The sequence below is a fragment of the Taudactylus pleione genome, unplaced genomic scaffold (genome assembly GCF_031769625.1).
Source record: "Taudactylus pleione unplaced genomic scaffold, aTauple2 ptg000122l, whole genome shotgun sequence".
Classification (NCBI taxonomy): Eukaryota; Metazoa; Chordata; class Amphibia; order Anura; family Myobatrachidae; genus Taudactylus; species Taudactylus pleione.
Genome location: NW_028284524.1, coordinates 9,955,556 through 9,977,056, shown reverse-complemented (window position 1 = coordinate 9,977,056; position 21,501 = coordinate 9,955,556). Strand labels below are relative to the sequence as shown.

The following is a 21,501-nucleotide window of genomic DNA, read 5'->3' as shown; positions in this document are numbered from 1 at the left end:
CCTGGTCTAGTATTGCCATTATTTTCTTTTTAAAAAAAGGCAACACCTAAGAAGGCAGTTAATTTATTAATTTACTGCAGTGGCTAGGGATGCGGAATGAAAACGTATAGAAATATGCCAAAATCAATGAACAATTTTGGATTTTATTTTTTTTTTCATTATTCTGAACTATTCTTATCTAAACTATTCTAGCAGTCAAGGAACAGGAGATCATACAGTTCTCACCATTTCACAAAAAAAACACATATTTTCTTGTTATAGCTCCACCTTAAAGTGGGTGAAGGTAGGCGCCAGATATGCCCCCCCCTTGAGATAGCCACACACCCTGTGTAGACCACACCCATGCACTCATCATGCCTCCATATCACTAGTCACACCGACACAGCGCTTGTCACACACCCCTGCGGTGGCACACAATAGGCCCTTCAGAAATGTCAGCTCCAGGCCCATGTGGACCTTAAACTGGCACTGCCTGGAGGAGGCGTCGGGATTTCGGCAGCAGTAATAGGAGCGTTGGCATCCAGACCGCCGGGATGTCAAACGCATACCTTTCACACAATGTATACAGTACATGTTGGCTGTTTTCTATTCATCCATGTTTTACTGACCTCTCTGATTGGCTGGAAGTCACTCTGCAGTCTCTCACTTGACATTCCTGTGCAATATACTGATGCCTGGGAATCTAGGATGGATAGTATAATGATAACATGTGAATACAATTTCCTATACTGTAGGCATTAGTGCATTGCATAGCTCTCTGTAGATAGGTAATGTTTAATGCAGCTCCATGGATTTTATTCCATGGAGTGACTTTAGCCAATAGCTACAGCTCCCCCTGGTGGCCAGAGAGGAGCAAGAAAAGTCAAAAGCAATAAGGGAGAAAAGCAGGCAACAAGCCTGCTGCAGAAGCAGCATCTGACAAACATCCATTGATGAGCCAGGGCCTCGTGTGTGGTATGATGTTATTGCATTAGATACATGCTTTGTATTTCCCTTATTGATTGGACCATTTATCATCGAGTTTTATCATACTGTCATCTGCTTGAAAAATGACAGATGATTGGCTGAAGCACCATTAGGTTAAACTAAGGCATCCATTTTCCTCCATATGATTGGAGAGGATGTGCTGAAAGGCATTGGGCGGGATGTACTAAAGGGAAAATGTGGTAAAAACCCTGTTTTCGGGGTTTTACTCCATATTCCGTATGTATCATCACCTGGCCTCCAGGTCTTCGATATGACCCTATCGAAGCCTATGGGCTTCTACCGCATCGTGCTGCAGTCGCCGCGTCACTCTGTGCATGCGCAGATGGACTCCTGGGTCATAAACCCAGAAGTTCACAGCACAGCGCACATCTCAAAGGACAGCTGTTATCGGAAAAGCTGTCCTTTGCGCTACTGATCACATGTTAGTGCATATGTGATCAGTAGGAATGCAAAGCATGGCGGAATGTACTCCACAAGGTTAGTACATCCCACCCATTATATGGTCTTATCCTCTATGATGCAAAAAGTTTGAAGAGTACTTTGTACCAAGAAAGAATGTGACATATGACAGATATGAGTTGTGATCAGAAGCAGTGGCGTAACTAGGGCAGGGCGAGCGGGGTGCGCGCCCTGGGCACCGCTGGACTGTCGGCGTGCCGCTGGTCATGGTACCGGCCCGCCCGCCCTAGTTAGCCAGTGTAGCGCCGACCGCAATGAGTGCGGTCAGCGCTACACATTTACACAGGACCGGCGCTAGGCTTCCAGCGCCGGTCCTGTGCTTCACACCTGAGCCCGTTCCCTCCCCCTGAGCGCTTGCCCAATAGCGCTAGGAGACAGGTTCAGGCGATGCGTGTGTTAAACAGCAGCCAATGAGAGTCAGATAGACTCTCATTGACTGCCGTCCGGTTCCTGCAGTGGGTAATGGGACTGACGTCATGATGTCTGTCCCATAATGCTGAGCGCGCCAGCCCGGGCGGGAGCGGCGTCGCGGACAGGAGCAGGAGCAGCGTGGATTCAGGTAAGTATATTTTTATATATATATATATATTTTTTTTAACCTATCTGCACAACGGGGGAGGGGGGTGGCTACTACTGGGGGGACCTCTACTGGGGGGACCTCTACTGGGGGAGGGGTGGCTACTACTGGGGGCGCCATTATTGGGAGGACCTCTACTGGGGGGGCTACTACTGGGGGCACTTAATCGGGAGGGGGAACCTCTACTGGGGACTACTACTTGGGGGGAACTACCACTGGGGGCATTATAAAAGGGGCCTACTACTAGAGGCACTGCACTCGGGGGACCACTACTGGGGGCAATAATAGGAAGGGCCACTACAGGGGGCACTGGATAGGGGGGATCACTACAGGGTGCCTGCATAAGGGGACCACTACTGGGAAAACTGCATGGGGGGGACTACTGCTGGGGGCACTATATAAAGGGCACTGCATAGGGGGGGATACTACTGGGGGCACCATATAAAGGGCACTGCATAAGGGGATACCGCTACTGGGCGCACTGCATTGTGGGGACTGCTACTGGGGGCACTGCATAAGGGGGAACACTACATGGGGCACTGCATTTGGGGGGGCCACTACTGGGGGTACTGAGTAAGGGGAACTAATTGGGGGCTGTATAAGGGGGACCTTAACTGGGGATACAGTATAAGGGGCACTACTATGGGCCTGCATAACAGGGACCACAACTGCATACTTGGGGTACTGTATAAGGGGTACTACTGGGGTTAAGGTGCATATGGATAGGAATGTTCAGTGTGAAAATAAAGGGGTGTGTCATGTTGACAACGCCCCATTTTTAAGTGACCACGCCCATTTTTTTTGCCGTGGCGCGTGCACATCAGTGGGGGGGGGGCCTCCCTTTTCAAATTTGCCCTGGGCACCAAATACCCTAGTTACACCACTGATCAGAAGAAAGGAGATGAGTGTGATTAGTATGTTACAGAACTGCAGTGTGAGTTTTGGTGAGTCACTGATCATATAGTATGTGGAATACCTGATAATGGAGAGAGATTGCCAAGAGAGCAAAATTTACCACTAGACACGGCAGTGAATATATGTAGGGCTTCAGAAACAACCGAGCAAATGAGCTGCACAATGAAACTGATAGTGATGTACACATGGTGAAGAAAATAGAGCCAAACAAAACATCATTCTCAAAAATAAAGCAGTACACAGCATACTTACCGACATTTTGGCAGCCTCTCCGGGAGGGGGCTGCTAGGTCGGTGCAGCAGAAAGGGTGGGGGCGGTTTAAGTAAGCGGAGCACGGGCGTGCTGACTTGATCACACCCCTACCCCTCGCTTTATCCTTTAGAATGTAAGCTCTAATGAGCAGGGCCCTCTTCTCTCATGTGTTTTTCCTTCCTTTACTTACAATCAGGTGCATAAATATTGGGACATTGACAGAATTTTCATATTTTGGCCTCTATTCACCACCACAATGACTTTGTAATGAAACAAACAAGATGTGCTTTAACTGCAGACTTTCAGATTTAATTTGAGGGTAATTACATCCAAATCAGGTGAACGGTGTAGGAATTACAACGGTTTCTATATGTGCCTCCCACTTTTTAAGGGGACAAAAGTAATGGGACAAACTAAACAATCCTAAATCTAACTTTCACTTTTTAATACTTTGTTGCAAATCCTTTGCAGGCAATTACAGACTGAAGTCTGGAACGCATAGACATCACCAGACACTGGGTTTCATCCCTGGTGATGCTCTGACAGGCCTCTACTGCAAATGTCTTCAGTTCCTGCTTGTTCTTGGGGCACTTTCCCTTCAGTTTTGTCTTCATCAAGTGAAATGCATGCTCAATCGGATTCAGGTCAGGGGATTGACTTGGCCATTGCATAACATTCCACTTTTTAGCCTTAAAAAACTATTTGGTTGCTTTTGCAGTATGCTTCGGGTCATTATCCAACTGCACTGTGAAGCGCCGTCCAATGAGTTCTGAAGCATTTAACTGAATATGAGCATATAATATTTCCCGAAACACCTTAGAATTCATTCTGCTGCTTTTGTAAGCAGTCACATCATCAATAAATACAAGGGAACCAGTTCCATTGGCAGCCATACATGCCCACGCCATGACACTACCACCACCATGCTTCACTGATGAGGTGGTATGTTGTGGATCATGAGCAGTTCCTTTCCTTCTCCATACTCTTCTCTTCCCATCACTCTGGTACAAGTTGATCTTTGTCTCATCTGTCCATAGGATGTTATTCCAGAACTGTAATGGCTTTTTTAGATGTTGTTTTGCAAACTCTAATCTGGTCTTCCTGTTTTTGTGGCTCACCAATGGTTTACATCTTGTGGTGAACCCTCTATATTCACTCTTGTGAAGTCTTCTCTTGATTGCTGACTTTGACACATATACACCTACCTCCTGGAGAGTGTTCTTGATTTGGCCAACTGTTGTGAAGGGGTTTTTCTTCACCAGGGAAATAATACTTCTGTCATCCACCACAGTTGTTTTCCGTGGTCTTCCGGGTCATTTGGTGTTGCTGAGCTCTCCGGTGTGTTCTTTCTATTTAAGGATGTTCCAAACAGTTGATTTGGCCACACCTAATGTTTTTGCTATCTCTCTTATGGGTTTGTTTTGATTTTTCAGCCTAATGATGGCTTGCTTCACTGATAGTGACAGCTCTTTGGATCCCATATTGAGAGATGTCAGCAACTGATTCCAAATGCAAATGTCACACCTAGAATCAACTCCAGACCTTTTACCTGCTTAATTGATAATGAAATAATGAGGGAATAGCCCACACCTGTCTATGAAATAGCTTTTGAGTTGATAGTCCCATTACTTTTGGGCCCTTAAAAAGTCGGAGACACATATAGAAACCGTTCACCTGATTTGGATGTAATTACCCTCAAATTAAATCTGAAAGTCTGCATTTAAAGCACATCTTGTTTGTTTCATTTCAAAGCCATTGTGGTGGTGAATAGAGGCCAAAATATGAAAATTCGGTCAATGTCCCAATATTTATGCACCTGACTGTATATCGTTATTTACTCTATACTCCAAATGTTTATATACCACACTTGTCCTGCAATGTCTTGTAATGTATGTCACTGTTTTCTTGTTTTGTTCAACTGTTTATGTACTTTGTTAAGGCACTGCGGAACCCTTGTGGCGCCATATAAATAAAAGATAATAATAATAATAGCAATATTACCGGCATTATAAATCAGCGTGAAACTCGTTATCGCACCCCCGAACTGCCCACTTTCGTGGTGTGTGTGGGAGGGTCGTGGGTACCTTGCCTACACTTGCGGGGTCCCGGAAGTGACACCCGATTTTTGGGAGGTTCCTGGCAGTCCCGGGAGAGTAGACAAGTATGGTACACAGCATGCAAATGATGGGTTACAACTGCGCTCTGCTGTATGGGCAGATGGGATGTGAGATGTATTGTTTGTGTCGGGGTGCAGCACCTTCCTAAAAGCAGGAGTACCGGGTCCTGTGTAATGATATAATGGGGTAGAGGGTGCGGAGGGTGCGCTCGCCCTATGGGTGTAATGCTGGAGTAATAGTGTGTTGTGGTCTTTTGTGTTCGATGTTGTGTGTGGAGTGATGGGGTGTAGGGAGGGAAGGGGGTCTAATGGACTGGAGGTGGTGGGTGAGGAAATTAAGTCAGAGGCAGAAATGGGGGCCAAAGGGTTTATTGGAGAAAAACAGTACTAATCCTGTTCGGACCCAGGCACCCAGGTGGGATGAGCGATCCACTTGGGGGTGTGTGTTGGTGGAGACTGGGGAGGAGAGTGGACCCTTTTAGGGGGCTCCTTTCCGTGCAGTTCAATAGACCGGCACGTTACCCCTGCTGGACCATTGGTCAACAGTCTTAGGATGTCTCAGTGGGAGGGGAGTGGTGGGTTGGCAGCGGGTCTGGCGGTTGTGGATGTACACCCTGGCGGCGTCCCGCGCAGGGGTATAAGTCTCGGAGTCACTTACCTACCGGTAGGATTTGTTGGTGAAAAAGGCTTGGGCTGCTGGTAGCTGGTGTTAGTTTCCTTTTGCAGATGCGGTGTTGGATGGCTGCTGCGGTGTCAGCGGTTGGAGGAAGCTCTGTGTGTGGTAGTGGCTTGCTGGTGCACTGTGGGGCTTGGTGCACTGCATTGCTGGCGTTCTGTTCCCGCTGCCTGGTGGGTGCCTGCTGGTGTGGATCACTTAGGGATTGCTGCTGGACGAACAGCTGTGAGTGGAGCTGGTGTTGGTTGCTCCCAGGGGGCGGTGCGTGGTCGCCTGGGTCTAGCAGGTGGAGTGGTGATCAAGAGGGGTGCGAAGGGCTTTGCTAGGTGTGATGCCCAGCGCGGCCCTGGCGGTGGTGGGTAGAGAGGGTTCTGGAAGCAGCAAGGCTCGACCGAGTTCTCCTCAGGAATGAAGAGCTCTGGTGTAATCTGGCTGTGGTGTCAGAATGTAGGGGGTCTCCAACGCGTTTCGGCAGGGGCTCTGCCTTCTTCAAGGAGGTAAGAAGTGTGGCTATGCATGTGTGAGGTCTAAATGTGGAACTTCCGGGTTCTGTGTTTGTCAGGTGGTAGAGATGACCAATCAGGGCTAAGAGTAGGTGTGGCCCATGTATCTGATAGGTCGTGGGTGATTGTGCGAGGCTAAGCCTGTGGTTGGGTGATAACGTCACGTGGTTTGGGCAGCAAATGGTTTACTGTGCTGCTGTGGGTGTGTTAGCTGGGGCTCGTGTCTGGGTGCATATGTGGCTGCTATGGGGATTGTGACCGGCTGTGAATGGTCAGCGGCGGTCATGTGGTGTCGGCAGCCAATCGTGTGCTCTGCTGGTGTGGGTGTGTATGCTGGGGCTGGTGTGCTTTAATGCATTATGCAGCTGCTATGGGGATCGAGACCATGTGCGGTTGGTTGGAGGTGGTCACGTGGTGCTGGCAGCCAATCTTGTGCTGTGTAGGGTTTCCGTATGTTTACATGGGTTAATGTGACAGCTGGCTATGGCGTGCGTTGGGCGGAGGAGGTATGCGGAGTGTTTTGTGCTGTGTGGAGGATTTAATGAGCGGGCAGGGGAATGTGGTGAGTAGGGTGGGGGTCAGGGGCACCGGGGTGTGTAAGGCAATTATTGTGGATGTGGGGATGTGAAACCGCATTGTCGTGGTAGTTTAGTCCCGTGGTGCAGGCGGCCAAACGTGTGTGTGTGGGGGTGATTATGAGGGTGATGGTTGGTGGCTCGGGTGACCGCAGAGGTCCGGGGAGGTGTGGATGGGCATCTCTCCAGGGATGGTGGCTAGGTGATCGGGCAGGGGGAGATGGAATAAGACTGGTGAGTGTGGCATGTGTCAAGCTGGCAGTGCTGTAGTGGACATTCCTGTTATGTGTATAATGGTGTCTAGATGATGGCCGCGTGTGGTGGGAGGGTGGGAGTAGTGGTTAGTATCGCTAACTTGTATGATGTGTGGAATGCCAGGGTTGTGTAAGTATATATGTGGTGTGGCCAAGTGGTTAAATCGACTGACACGGGGAAGTGTGTGTTAACGTGTGGCGAGGAGGAGTAAGGTTGGTGTGTTGACTAATAGGTTCTTAGTGTGTGGAATGTGTTTGGTTCAGTAGTGTGTAAATGGTCTTGTTGTGGAGAGGGGGGGAAGGGGTGCCGTCTTGGGGTGGTGTGGTCACTATAGAGGCAGGAATGTGTGTGGGGGCTGGGATAAAATGTAGCGTGAGGGGAGTAGGGGGCAGGTGTGTGTTCATGTTACGGATCGGTGATGTGTGTCAGACAGGAGCCATAGCAACATAGAGAAGCGGGGGGCGGGGTGTGTCTTAAATGTGTGTGGCAGTGGGGTGTAATGGGTGCTTAATGTGCTGGGCGATGAGGTGAGGGGGACGGGGGTGGCTCGGATGAGGTCGTGACTAGGTGTATAAGTGTGAGGGCCGCTGTCTGTTGTGTCGGGGGGAGTCCGTTTGGGATGTGGGTGGGGGTGTTGGAATGGGTGGTGTGGTCGATATAAGGGGTATGGGGGTGGTAGTGATCAAGGTGTCAGGGTGTGTATGTGTTAGGGCAGGGTTAGTTGGGGAAGGGGATGTCAAGGTAACGGTGATGCGGGGGGTGAATGGGGATCACTGATTCTGGGTGTCAGCATTTGAAGGTGAGTATGGCTTGATGGGGGCAGTAGGGGGAGGTGGTAGATGATTTAGTGGAGGGGGGGTTTGGATGGTCAGAGGGTGGAAGGTCGGATTGTCTTGACATTTTAAGAGGTTGAGTACGCGGGGTGGCGTGGGGATCGTTGTTGTTAATGTGTCAAGTATATGGTGGCTGTGTTCATTTGGAGCAAACTAACCTTAAAAAAGTACTTCCTATCCAACAAAACCACCTCAGAAACCAACCCTGACAAATTCAAGCACACAACACTAAGACCACCTTCCAAATTCTTCCCCAGCCATCTTAAAGGACATTTCATCAACACCTTCGAACACATGGTAACGGAAGACATGAACAAACTTGACACCCGAATCAAACACCGCAACCCTAACCTCACGGCAGGCGAACGCAGCGCACTCAAAGAACTCAAAACTGACACCAACCTCATAATTAAACCAGCTGATAAGGGAGGGGGAATAGTACTCTTGAACAAAACCGATCACATCACAGAATCCCTACGCATACTACAAGACACAAACACATACGAGACCCTCAGGACAGATCCCACACATAACTTTAACATGACACTCAAACACATACTCCAAAACGGACTAGACAAAGGTATCTTGAACAAACACGAATACAACTTCATATACAACTCCAACCCCATCATTCCAGTTTTCTACTATCTCCCGAAAATACACAAAAGCATCACCAATCCACCAGGCAGACCAATCATATCCGGCATCAATTCCATATCAAGCAACCTCTCACAATACATTGACCATTTCCTGCAACCACACGTCAAACGCCAACGATCACACCTCCAGGACACCACCCATGTACTCAAAATCCTCGACAACATAACATGGGGTGATGACCACTGGCTGGTCACCAGCGATGTTACATCACTCTACACTGTAATCAATCACACACGAGGACTCGACAGCATCAACGAACACCTCAAACACGACGATTCACTGGAACCAGACCAATTATCCTTCATTCTACAATGCATTGACTACATCCTTTCACATAACTATTTCTGGTTCAATGGGGAGTTTTTCCTGCAGAGGACGGGCACCGCCATGGGGACGAAGTTCATGCCCAGCTGTGCGAACCTGTTCATGAGTAGCTGGGAAGACTCCCACATATGGACTGGCCATGGCTGGGATGTGAACTTGGTCCTATGGACGAGGTACATCGACGACGTCCTCTGAATCTGGAAAGGCCCCCTCAACACATTACTTGACTTCATCAAGTACATCAATGATAACGATAGAAACCTCCATTTCACGACACACTACAGCCAGACATCAGTCAACTTCCTCGACTTGGAAGTCTTCATTGAAAACCAACAGATACATACCAGAACCTACCAAAAACCAGTGGACGTCAACAGCTACATCCTATCCTCCAGTGGTCACCACCCCACCTGGCTTGACAATATCCCCACAGGACAATTCAAACGCATTAGACGCAACTGCACAAGACTCACAGACTACAAGGAACAAGCCAACACCCTCAAAAAACAATTTTTGGATAAAGCATACAAACCAGACAAGATAGAACGCACCCTCATGCAAATAGGTAAAGAAGACAGACAGCCACTTCTTGACTACAAACAAAAACCACAAGATATACAGAACAACGGCCCTCATTCAGAGCCACTCGCTAGCGGCAGTACGTTCGTTCCGAGCGATGTTCGCACATCTGCGCATGCGTACGGTTTTTAGTACGCATGCGCGAACCAGTCAGTGCGGCTGAAAATCGTTTGTACGCAATATAGCGAGTGCCTGCTATTTTGAGTGACAGAATGAGGCGTATGTGGGTGGTAACAGGGGAAGGTGCTTGACAACGGGGAGTGGAGATCAGAACGCAGGCGTGCTTAAAGGTCAAAACGGGCGTTTTATGGGTGTGCATAATTAATATAGCAGCGTCATTGACCACGTCACTTGTTTTTTTTTAACTCAGAACTGCTCGCAAAATAGCGGTTGAAAAAACCAACCACAAGAATAGCGAGCAGTTCATATCCTGTTCGATGTACTCGATTAATCTAATAAATAGCGGACATGACGTATGGTGCGAGCGGCCAGGGGGCGTTTTTAACAAATAAACGAGCGTATGTTTTGCTCGCTCGTTCAGACTTAGAGGTGTGAACAGACTGCAATGTGCGAACGGATCATTTGAATAGCCACCCCTTGTTTTTGAACGAACGAACACAAATAGCGAACGGCTCTGAATGAGGGCCAACATCCCATTTATCACGCAATACAACACACACGCAAACAGCATAAAACGCATCGTGAACAAACATTGGCACCTACTACTACAAGACGAACAACTCATCGACATCTTACCCAGCAAACCAAAAGTCATCTCCAGGAAAGCCCCCAACATACAGAACCAACTGGTACGCAATCACATCCCACCCCTGCAACATTCACAAACTACCCTGGACAACTCTAGACCCACACAAGGTTTTTTCCACTGCGGTACGTGCACCAACTGTACCACCTTGAAATATCGCAGCACCAGACCCACCACATCATTCACATCAACACAGACAGGAGAAACATACAAAATACAGGAACACATAACATGCAACACCACGAACGTCATATATCTTATACAATGCCCCTGCAACCAACAATACATCGGCAGAACCACCAGACCACTTAAAACCACCTCAGAAACATCACGAAACAGACAGACAACCACAGCATACCGATACACTTCCAAGAATACCACCATAGCAACACGACAGGCATCAGATTCACAGGCATTAAACACATCAAGAAAAACTGGAGGGGAGGGGACCACACCAAGACCCTAAACAAGGAGGAACTCCGGTGGATCTTCACCCTCAAAACACTAGCACCCAAAGGACTAAACATCGATAATGAGATTAAATCAGTCATCTCCAAATGAACACGGCCACCATATACTTGACACATTAACAACACCGATCCCCACGCAACCCCGCGTACTCAACCTCTTAAAATGTCAAGACAATCCGACCTTCCACCCTCTGACCATCCAAACCCCCCCCTCCACTAAATCATCTACCACCTCCCCCTACCGCCCCCATCAAGCCATACTCACCTTCAAATGCTGACACCCAGAATCAGTGATCCCCATTCACCCCCCGCATCACCGTTACCTTGACATCCCCTTCCCCAACCAACCCTGCCCTAACACATACACACCCTGACACCTTGATCACTTCCACTCCCATCGACCGCACCACCCATTAAAACATCCCCACCCACATCCCAAACGGACTCCCCCCGACACAACAGACAGCGGCCCTCACACTTATACACCTAGTCACGACCTCATCCGAGCCACCCCCGTCCCCCTCACCTCATCGCCCAGCACATTAAGCACCCATTACACCCCACTGCCACACACATTTAAGTCACAACCCACCCCCCGCTTCTCTATGTTGCTATGGCTCATGTCTGACACACATCACCGATCCGTAACATGAACACACACCTGCCCCCTACCCCCCCTCACGCTACATTTTATCCCAGCCCCCACACACATTCCTGCCTCTATAGTGACCACACCACCCCAAGACGGCACCCCTTCCCCCCCCTCTCCACAACAAGACCATTTACACACTACTGAACCAAACACATTCCACACACTAAGAACCTATTAGTCAACACACCAACCTTACTCCTCCTCGCCACACGTTAACACACACTTCCCTGTGTCAGTCGATTTAACCACTTGGCCACACCACATATATACTTACACAACCCTGGCATTCCACACATCATACAGGTTAGCGATACTAACCACTACTCCCACCCTCCCACCACACACGGCCATCATCTAGACACCATTATACACATAACAGGAATGTCCACTACAGCACTGCCAACTTGACACATGCCACACGCACCAGTCTTATTCCATCTCCCCCTGCCCGATCACCTAGCCACCATCCCCGGAGAGATGCCCATCCACACCTCCCCGGACCCCTGCGGTCACCCGAGCCACCAACCATCACCCTCATAATCACCCCCACACACACACGTTTGGCCGCCTGCACCACGGGACTAAACTACCACGACAATGCGGTTTCACATCCCCACCTCCACAATAATTGCCCCTGACCCCCACCCTACTCGCCACATTCCCCTGCCCGCTCATTAAATCCTCCACACAGCACAAAACACTCCGCATACCTCCTCCGCCCAACGCACGCCAGAGCCAGCTGTCACCTTAACCCATGTAAACATACGGAAACCCTACACAGCACAAGATTGGCTGCCAGCACCACGTGACCACCTCCAACCAACCGCACCCGGTCTCGATCCCCATAGCAGCTGCATAATGCATTAAAGCACACCAGCCCCAGCATACACACCCACACCAGCAGAGCACACGATTGGCTGCCGACACCACATGACCGCCGCTGACCATTCACAGCCGGTCACAATCCCCATAGCAGCCACATATGCACCCAGACACGAGCCCCAGCTAACACACCCACAGCAGCACAGTAAACCATTGGCTGCCCAAACCACATGACGTTATCACCCAACCACAGGCTTAGCCTCGCACAATCACCCACGACCTATCAGATACATGGGCCACACCCACTCTTAGCCCTGATTGGTCATCTCCGCCACCTGACAAACACAGAACCCGGAAGTTCCACATTTAAACCTCACACATGCATAGTCACACTTCTTACCTCCTTGAAGAAGGCAGAGCCCCTGCCAAAACGTGTTGGAGACCCCCTACATTCTGACACCACATCCAGATTACACCAGAGCTCTTCATTCCTGCGGAGAACTCGGTCGAGCCTTGCTGCTTCCAGAACCCTCTCTACCCACCACCCGCAGGGCCGTGCTGGGCATCACACCTAGCAAAGCCCTTCGCACCCCTCTTGATCACAACTCCACCTGCTAGACCCAGGCGACCACGCACCGCCCCCTGGGAGCAACCAACACCAGCTCCACTCACAGCTGTTCGTCCAGCAGCAATCCCTAAGCGATCCACACCAGCAGGCACCCACCAGGCAGCGGGAACAGAACGCCAGCAACGCGGTGCGCCAAGCCCCACAGTGCACCAGCAAGCCACTACCACACACAGAGCTCCCTCCAACCGCTGACACCGCAGCAGCCATCCAACACCGCATCTGCAAAAGGAAACTAACACCAGCTACCAGCAGCCCAAGCCTTTTTCACCAACAAATCCTACCGGTAGGTAAGTGACTCCGAGACTTATACCCCTGCGCGGGACGCCGCCAGGGTGTACATCCACAACCGCCAGACCCACTGCCAACCCACCACTCCCCTCCCCCCGAGACATCCTAAGACTGTTGACCAAAGGTCCAGCAGGGGTAATGTGCCGGTCTATTGAACTGCACGGAAAGGAGCCCCCTAAAAGGGTCCACTCACCTCCCCAGTCTCCACCCACACACACCCCCAAGTGGATCGCTCACCCCACCTGGGTGCCTGGGACCGAACAGGATTAGTACTGTTTTTTTCCAATAAACCCTTTGGCCCCCATTTCTGCCTCTGTCTTCATTTCCTCACCCACCACCTCCAGTCCATTAGACCCCCTTACCTCCCTACACCCCATCACTCCACACACAACATCGAACACAAAAGACCACAACACACTATTACTCCAGCATTACACCCATAGGGCGAGCGCACCCTCCGCACCCTCTACCCCATGGTACACAGCATACTTTCCTACCCTCCCGATTTGGTCGGGAGCCTCCCAGAAATCGAGTGCTCCTCCTGGGAAGACGGGCAAGCCTCTTGGCAGCTGCCAACTCCTCCTACCCCCCCCTTCTCGCAATTACATGAGAATCCCCGACAGTGCGAGGGGACCTGTGACGCGATTCATGCCGAATCGTGTAATTTTGGCCCCGCCCCCTGCTTCACAATGCCAGGATTATCGCTATTGTGTAGCGGGGGTAAAGTGATGCAATCGCGTGACCACGGCCCCGCTCTGCCCACAGCCACACCCCCGATTTTTCCGATCTGGCTGCCCCCTCCCGGAAGGGGCAGCCAGAATGTCAGCATCTCTGGTACACAGTCTAATAGAAAAATGTGTAGTAGATGTGGAAACAGCCATTTGCCCAGCTTATGGTAAAACTAGCATGAAATGTGGTGGGATAAATCACTTTGCTAAATGCTGTAAAGGCAATAGATTTCCCAAACCTGCATAACTAATACCACTTTCAGATACAAAAATCCCAGGTTTTTCCCGGATTTTTCAACCCGGGTTGAATCCGGGTCAAAGCACCTACCCCCCTTTCACACAACACATTTAACCCGGGAAATTCCCAGGTCGACCCCATTCACACAGAACCCGGGTCATTCTTGCAATATACTGTGTGTCATAAGATATTGACTTTTTTTAAGGCACACAGAGATGAGGCATGAATGGAATACATACGATTCCGACAGCGTGAGCCTGGCAGGGGTGAAAATCTTAATCGTCCTAGGTAAGTATTTCCTAACCTAATTTTATCCCCTAACCCTAATCCTCCCTTAGGGTTGTCTAACCCTAACCTCCCCCCAAGTGCCTAAACCTAACCCCCCGGGCTCCCGGGATAGGTCTAATGACCGGCGTCGGGATTTCAATGCCGGTCAATAGACACCTGCGGGATTAAACAGTCAGGATGCCGACGATCGGCATTTAGACCATCGGCATCCTGACTGCATCCAGACATGAATAGTGGGTGGTGACTGCTCACTGCATTGCATTAACCATGGCCGACGAGTTACTACTGAGTAACCCTGAGTTCTGTTTTTTGCTGTTTTACACAGCAAATGAGAGCCTGATGCAGTTGCTTACACTGTGCTACCTGGCGCAGCCAGGAGGAGAAGGGCGAACCTTCTGGCGGAGAGGGCTAATACTCGAAGCTGGTATTTGCGCCATAAGAGAGCTCTGATTTTGGGCAGCATTACGTTCATATTGAGATTTACCAGTGCGTCAAATCGATCGATGTGGACCAGAGACCGCAGGCATGGAGAAGCATTCTGAGCAACCGTGGAAGCTTTTTAGCCAGAGCAGTGGATGGCACACTTTTGGATGTTGCGTCCTACAATTACGTGCTGGAACTTCTCACCCTCACCCCCAGGGAAGGCACCAACTACCACAAAACCATCGAGCCATGCAGGAGACTGGTGATTGTATTTTGGTGGTATACAACCCTGGGAATACAATCTTCTGCTTGTTCGGTGTAGGCTAGTGCGGGAAATAACCCAGGCATTGTTGAAAACCCTTTACCACTGCTTCATCTCCTTACCACAAGGTGATCAGCTGGATGACACAATAAAAGGTTTTGTGCAATGTGGATATCCCCAGTGCGGTGGAGCTATAGATGGGACCCACATACCCATTATTGCCCCAAAAGACAACCTGGCGGATTACCACAACCACAAAGGCTGGCACTCCATCATCCTGCAGGCTGCAGTGGACCATAAATAATGGTAAGTAGTATGTTGTATTTTAATGTGAGAGATATGCTGTGCCCATGATGTATATTCTTAAACACATCTAATATGTATAATGCTCAGCTTCGCAGATGTCTTTATTGGCTGGCCTGGTCATGCCCATGATTCACGGGTACTGTTCAATTCGAACTTGTTCCAGATTGTGGAGAAGAAGCAAGATGGCTGGTTGTTCCCTAGAGTTTTCTTATGTTTTTCACTGCAACCTAATATAGTATAGGCCTGGCCAACCTGTGGCTCTCCAGCTGTTGTGAAACTACAAGTCTCAGCATGCCCTACCATAGTTTTGCTATTAGGAAATGCAAAAACTTTGGCAGAACATGCTGGGATTTGTAGTTGCTGGAGGGTCACAGGTTGGCCAAGGCCTCTAATAGTAGATTGCACTTTCTTTTACAGTGCCGGCCTGTTAAGTTGTGTACAATTTTACAAACTTGTAGTAGTAGATATTTTTTTGTTCTAGGGGGCCTATGTATTAATGATTGCAACATTAGAGATTTCTATTGGCATGTTTACAGAAATAATCCCAGCAATATACCAAGGTCAAACTCACAGGGACATCGGTTACTCTAAATGCTGTTCCTGCAAGTTATATGGCCTGCGTTTTGGTAAAGTCTCACAGCAAAAGTACAGAAAATTCTAAATCAGGTGTTTAAAAATAATTTGCTTGAAAAATACCACGATACATAGGCCCCATACTCTGTATATTGTCTTTGACCATCAGATAATTAATATAGGGCCTGATTCACTACCGATCGCAACTGCGATTACGCACGCAGATTGTTGCATTTTGGGCATGCGTATGCATCGCAGTGCATGAGCCGGCTACTGCGATCGCAGTGACTATGCAGACCCATTACAGAGTGATTGATAGGAAGTGCCATTTGTGGGTGGTGACAGGGGGTGGTCGGAGAAACGCAGGCGTGCCAGTGCATTTGAACGCCGTTGCAGGGGTGTGCATAAATTAGCCACTGCGATGCCTTACGCAGCTTGAGGACTCAGAGCGTGTGCTGACGTTAACAATTTCTGAGTAAGGTCAGAGCTTGTGCAAGTGTGCGTGGGGCTGCGATGGTACTCGATTGTACCGATGGTTTTGCAGGCTTGCTATACATTACGGATGTGTATAAGGTAAAGTCTGCATCCTTATGTTGTGCTGCAGCGGCATAGCGAACGCAATGGATTTGCATACTATCGCAGTTAAACTGCATGTGTAATCGCTATTACAATCGCAGTTGCGATCGATAGTGAATCAGGCGCATAGATTGTTAGCTCCACTGCTGTTGTTATGGTTGTGAATGGCCTAAATATTCTCTGTACTGTGCTTTAGAATTTATGTGTGCCCTATAGAAAGAACTATAATTATAATTGAACACATATATTCAGCAGCACAGTACAGAGAATATTGGACCTTTACAGAAATCAAAGATTGTTGCTGGGGTGGAGATCCCGGTACACATTATTGGAGATGCGGTATTCCCTTTGAGACGATGGCTAATGAAAGGGTTCATACAGCATCTACCACTCTCTCTGGACAAAGTTGCCTTCACCCATACCCTCAACTCGGCCAGGATGGTGGTAGAAAACACCTTTGGTAGACTGAAGGGACGTTGGCGGTGCTTACTAAAGCTAAATTACATTGATCTCACCCTGGTGCCGGATATGGTTGTTGCTTGCTGCATTCTACACAACGTCTGCGAGCTACAAAAAGAACACTTTCTCCCGGAGTAGAATGTTGTGGACTCTGGCCCTGATTCAGAGCCGGACGCTCTGACAGAGCGCTCGCTCTGAATCAGGGCCGTCCCTCCTCCTTTTTGGAGCGGCCTCCTGGCCGCTCGCAAAGCTGTGGGTGACCACCCACAGCTATAGTGAGCGGCTAAAACAGCTATAGTGAGCGGCTAAAATGATGGTCGCGATGGTCAAGACCATCGGGCTTGCGACGAGACCCTTGCGGTAGGGTCTCACTGCCGCAAGCCCTGGAGTGCTTTTGGCTCTATCAGAGCCAAAAGCAGTCCCGCTGACACTCCCACTTCCCATGGGAACGCCTCCGTCTGTGCAGCCATGCCCCCGGCACGCCCACCAAATGGGGCGTGCTGTCAATCACCATCGACAGCACGCCCCCTTTGGTGCGAGACCCATAACGACGGCTTGGCCATCGTTATTTGGGTCTCGCACATGCGCACGATGGAGCCGCCTCCATCGTGCGCATGCGCACTTGGGCAACATCGACCCGCTTGCGAGCGCTCAGCGTTCGCAAGCGGGTCTGAATTAGGCCCTCTTGCCTGTCTGACACTCCACACCATTTCCTCCGTGAACAAGCCAACACGGCGAAACGCGCATCGGAGCAGCAAGGCAGCATCGGGTGTCTGTGAACTTATCACACGGCACACCCCTCCATCAGGTTTTTTATCTTCGGGGATTCTTCCGTACTATTGCCTCTTATGATCTATATTTTCACACGTATATGACCCAGTTAGATCCTCCCCATTAGGGTGTTAGGTATATTTATTATGATAGAGGTTACTTGTGGTCATTCACTGACAAGTTGATCCCTTGCACTATGATGTATCTCATATTATTATTTATATAAACACATTTGTTTAACTATTGTTTTATATTATAGTGACATTGATCTGTTTAATTATGTGCAGTCACTTCTCCTTTTGACAGGTCTATCCTCAGCGTTTTCTATTATATCAGATGTAACTATCTATGCGGATTTAATCTGATTCGTCACTTATCACATAGTGACAAATTTATATGTGTTAGAATATCTATATACTATGCTGGTATTAAAAGAATATATATAATTTATGCTATTCCAGCTTTTTGTTTAGATCTATTAAAACGTATCCTGTTAAAACAGAGGATCATTGTGATAATTATACTAATAGTCAGAGCATGTGTCAGCAGTTATTTGCTGTCTAAATTGAGATACAAGTAGGATTTAAGAGTAGAGGTCACTTGCGGTTATATTCTGATACAACTGGTTTTTGCAATATGCTGTATCCTATTTAATTATTCATTTGAACACTTTTTTTACAGCTATTCATTTTTTGTGGCAGCATAGATGTATGTAAATATATGCAGTCATTCCATTTTTTGACTAGTTGTCTCTATTACTAAATGTTATATCAGATGTCATTGTCTGTACGGAAATTATCTGATTCATTACGTTTCATATAGTGACAACTTAGGTGTGTCATAAATGTCAATATATTATACTGCAATATTAGGGACACAATTTATGTGAATGGAGTCTACTGTCTGTTTTCATTATTAAAAGTGTCATAATTAATTTGCTCTATTACTAAATGTTATATCAGACGCAATTGTCTGTACGGAATTTATCTAATTTATCACATTTCATATAGTGATAATTGAGATGTGTCCTAAATGTCTCTATATTACACTGCAATATTAAGGACACAATTTATGTGAATGGAGTTTATTACCTGTTTTCATCATTAATAGTGTCATAGTTGTATTTTCATTTGAGACGGAATTCCATTTAGGATAGATATAGTACTGAATGTTATTGATTAGATCTGCTATCATATATCATTACTACTGATGTTTATAGTCACCTCTCTATCCCTCTATTAACTGACGGCTATCTCAAGTTAAGTAATTCTCTCATTAGGGGTCCAATTCTATACAGTAAGACCCCTAACAGCAGAAATGAAAACTTGAGTAACACTGCGGTTATACTGTTGTTTCTAAGGGCAACCTGCCTTTCCAGTAATCTCTCACTCCTCACAGATAGACCTCGGTCCAAGGGCTCTATTTATTAACATTATTTTTACAAAAATAAAGTGAAAAAGGGTGTTTTCACACCCTCTTCACATTATTTTAGTTTCACCTGTAGTTACTATAGGGCAATTGGAGTAGAATTAGTAAAATTCTACTCCAACCCCCAGTATCACTTATTTTTAGTAAAGCAGATCGCATTTCCCATAATTGTAATGGGAAATGTGATCCGACCACAGTTACTAAAAATAAATTGTAAAAAAAATAACGGGGGAAGCCCTGTGATAATAACGCCACCTGGAGGTGGCGTTATCCAGGGTCTCCCCCGGTTACCGGGCTCCCACTCTGCTCTAAAGGGGAGAGCAGAGGCGGGAGCCGGTACCAGTAAACAGCTATGTGGCCTAAGCAGACCGCAAGCTGATTACTGTAAAAAAAGCAAAAAAAAAATTAAACATTTTTTTTTTTTTACTTACCTGAATCCAGGGATCAGTGATCGGGCCTCTGGTGATGGCTCCTCTCCGGTCAGCTGGTCTCCCATAGTACACTGGGGCCCGGTCATCAGGTGATCGGGCCCCAGTGCTGTATGGGAGATCACCTGATCGGGAAGCCCGGAGAAGATCACCGGAGGCCAGGAGGATGCAGGTAAGTGTAATGAAGGGAGGGGGGGGTCGCGGGGGTCAGCGATTGCGGGGGGCGGGGCTTAGCACTGGGGGCGGGGCTTAGCGTCGGTGGGGGGTTGTAGCGGTGGTCGGTCGGCGCATGCGCGGGCTCTTAGTCGCGGTATTTTTTCCGACTAGAGTGCGGATGGGATCCGCAGAGACAGAGTTTTATAGCAAGCTCTGTCCCTGCAAGGGATTTATAGTAAATCCCTGTGATATTGCCTGAATTCGCAATGCGAATTCACTCGGTAATATCACACTACAATCCGCATTCAATATGCGGATTGTAGTAAATAGAGCCCCAAGTGAGGAGAAGTAGAATGAGGTTTGGCAGCTCCTATGCCCGGACTTTTCTAATTCTAAATTAAAGATACAATTATGCTATATAATAGGGGATAAACCGATGTTTGTATAATTATGCTATTTAAGCTAGGACATATTCATGTTATGCATTAGGGGATAAACCGATGTCTGAATAATTATGCTATTTAAGCTTGATTCTAATTGTATTTTATTATCTGTAAATTTCGCTAATTTTTTATATATAGGAGGGTGTTTAATTCTATCAATGTGCATATATATATTTATTTTAGTATATGCCTATTTAATGTATAGGATATCTAGGATTTAAAGTGTATCAGACTAATAACAGTTTTTGATATTTTTGTGATATTTTTGTGAGTGTTTTGTACAACAGTGAGTCTAATTATATTAATTTTCTATATTAAAAGTTATGTTTTATTATACATAATAACTTAGAGTGCTCACCAAACAGAGTTATTTTCTCTTCTTTCAAACTACTCCACTAGAAGCAGCAGCCTACGAGGGGGAAACAACTAGTAGCAGTGCTGAGGTTATCCGGAACACCCTCACTGCTAACTTACCTACTATGACACAGTAGAGGACACATGGGATATGTTTAATAAAATAAGTTTTGTTTTATTATTTTTATAAAGTCGTAGGTACATGTTACCTCACATGTTTCATTTACAATAATGCATCTGTTTTCAGTTTAAAAGTGCTTCATTCATTTTTGTACATCAATACAAAAATTATGTACACAGCATAACATTTGGACATATGTACAGTGAACACAAAACATATGTGAACACAGAAATGTTGGATTTATTATAGATATCAGTTGCTGGGGGCTGCAAGGCAGTCCAAAAATGATAACAGGGGAACCACACAGACTCTTTAATCTTTGCTGCAGCTCCACCATTTGACATGGCACTGATAGTAACAACATATACAGTATATATGTGTAAAACCCTCTAGGGGATAATATTTGTAAATACACCCCTCTGTGTTAAAGTGTTAAAGCTTGCATCCTGTTGTAGATATTGCATTCCTGAGACCCTGGGGATCTGTTTCCAGGTAAAGGAGGGGCTGGAGAGATAGACACGCAGGGGTGGGAAGACTGGGTGTGTAGCAGGCAGATAAGAGAAAGGAGGGGGGAGGAAGAACAATGGGGATTGAGAAGAAGAATTTGGGA

General features: G+C 47.6%; 1 protein-coding gene and 1 pseudogene across 1 annotated transcript in view; one reads left to right on the top strand and one right to left on the bottom strand.

Moving 5' to 3' along the window:
* The window catches only part of SLC23A3 (solute carrier family 23 member 3), a 133,478-nt gene that overhangs the window by 42,713 nt on the left and 69,264 nt on the right, over positions 1-21,501 (bottom strand). The window contains exon 4 of the mRNA XM_088472411.1: positions 609-682. Within this exon, the coding sequence (XP_088328537.1) occupies positions 609-682 (74 nt within the window). The remainder of the gene's footprint in view (positions 1-608; positions 683-21,501) is intronic.
* Positions 15,662-20,907, top strand: LOC148524057 (uncharacterized; annotated as a pseudogene).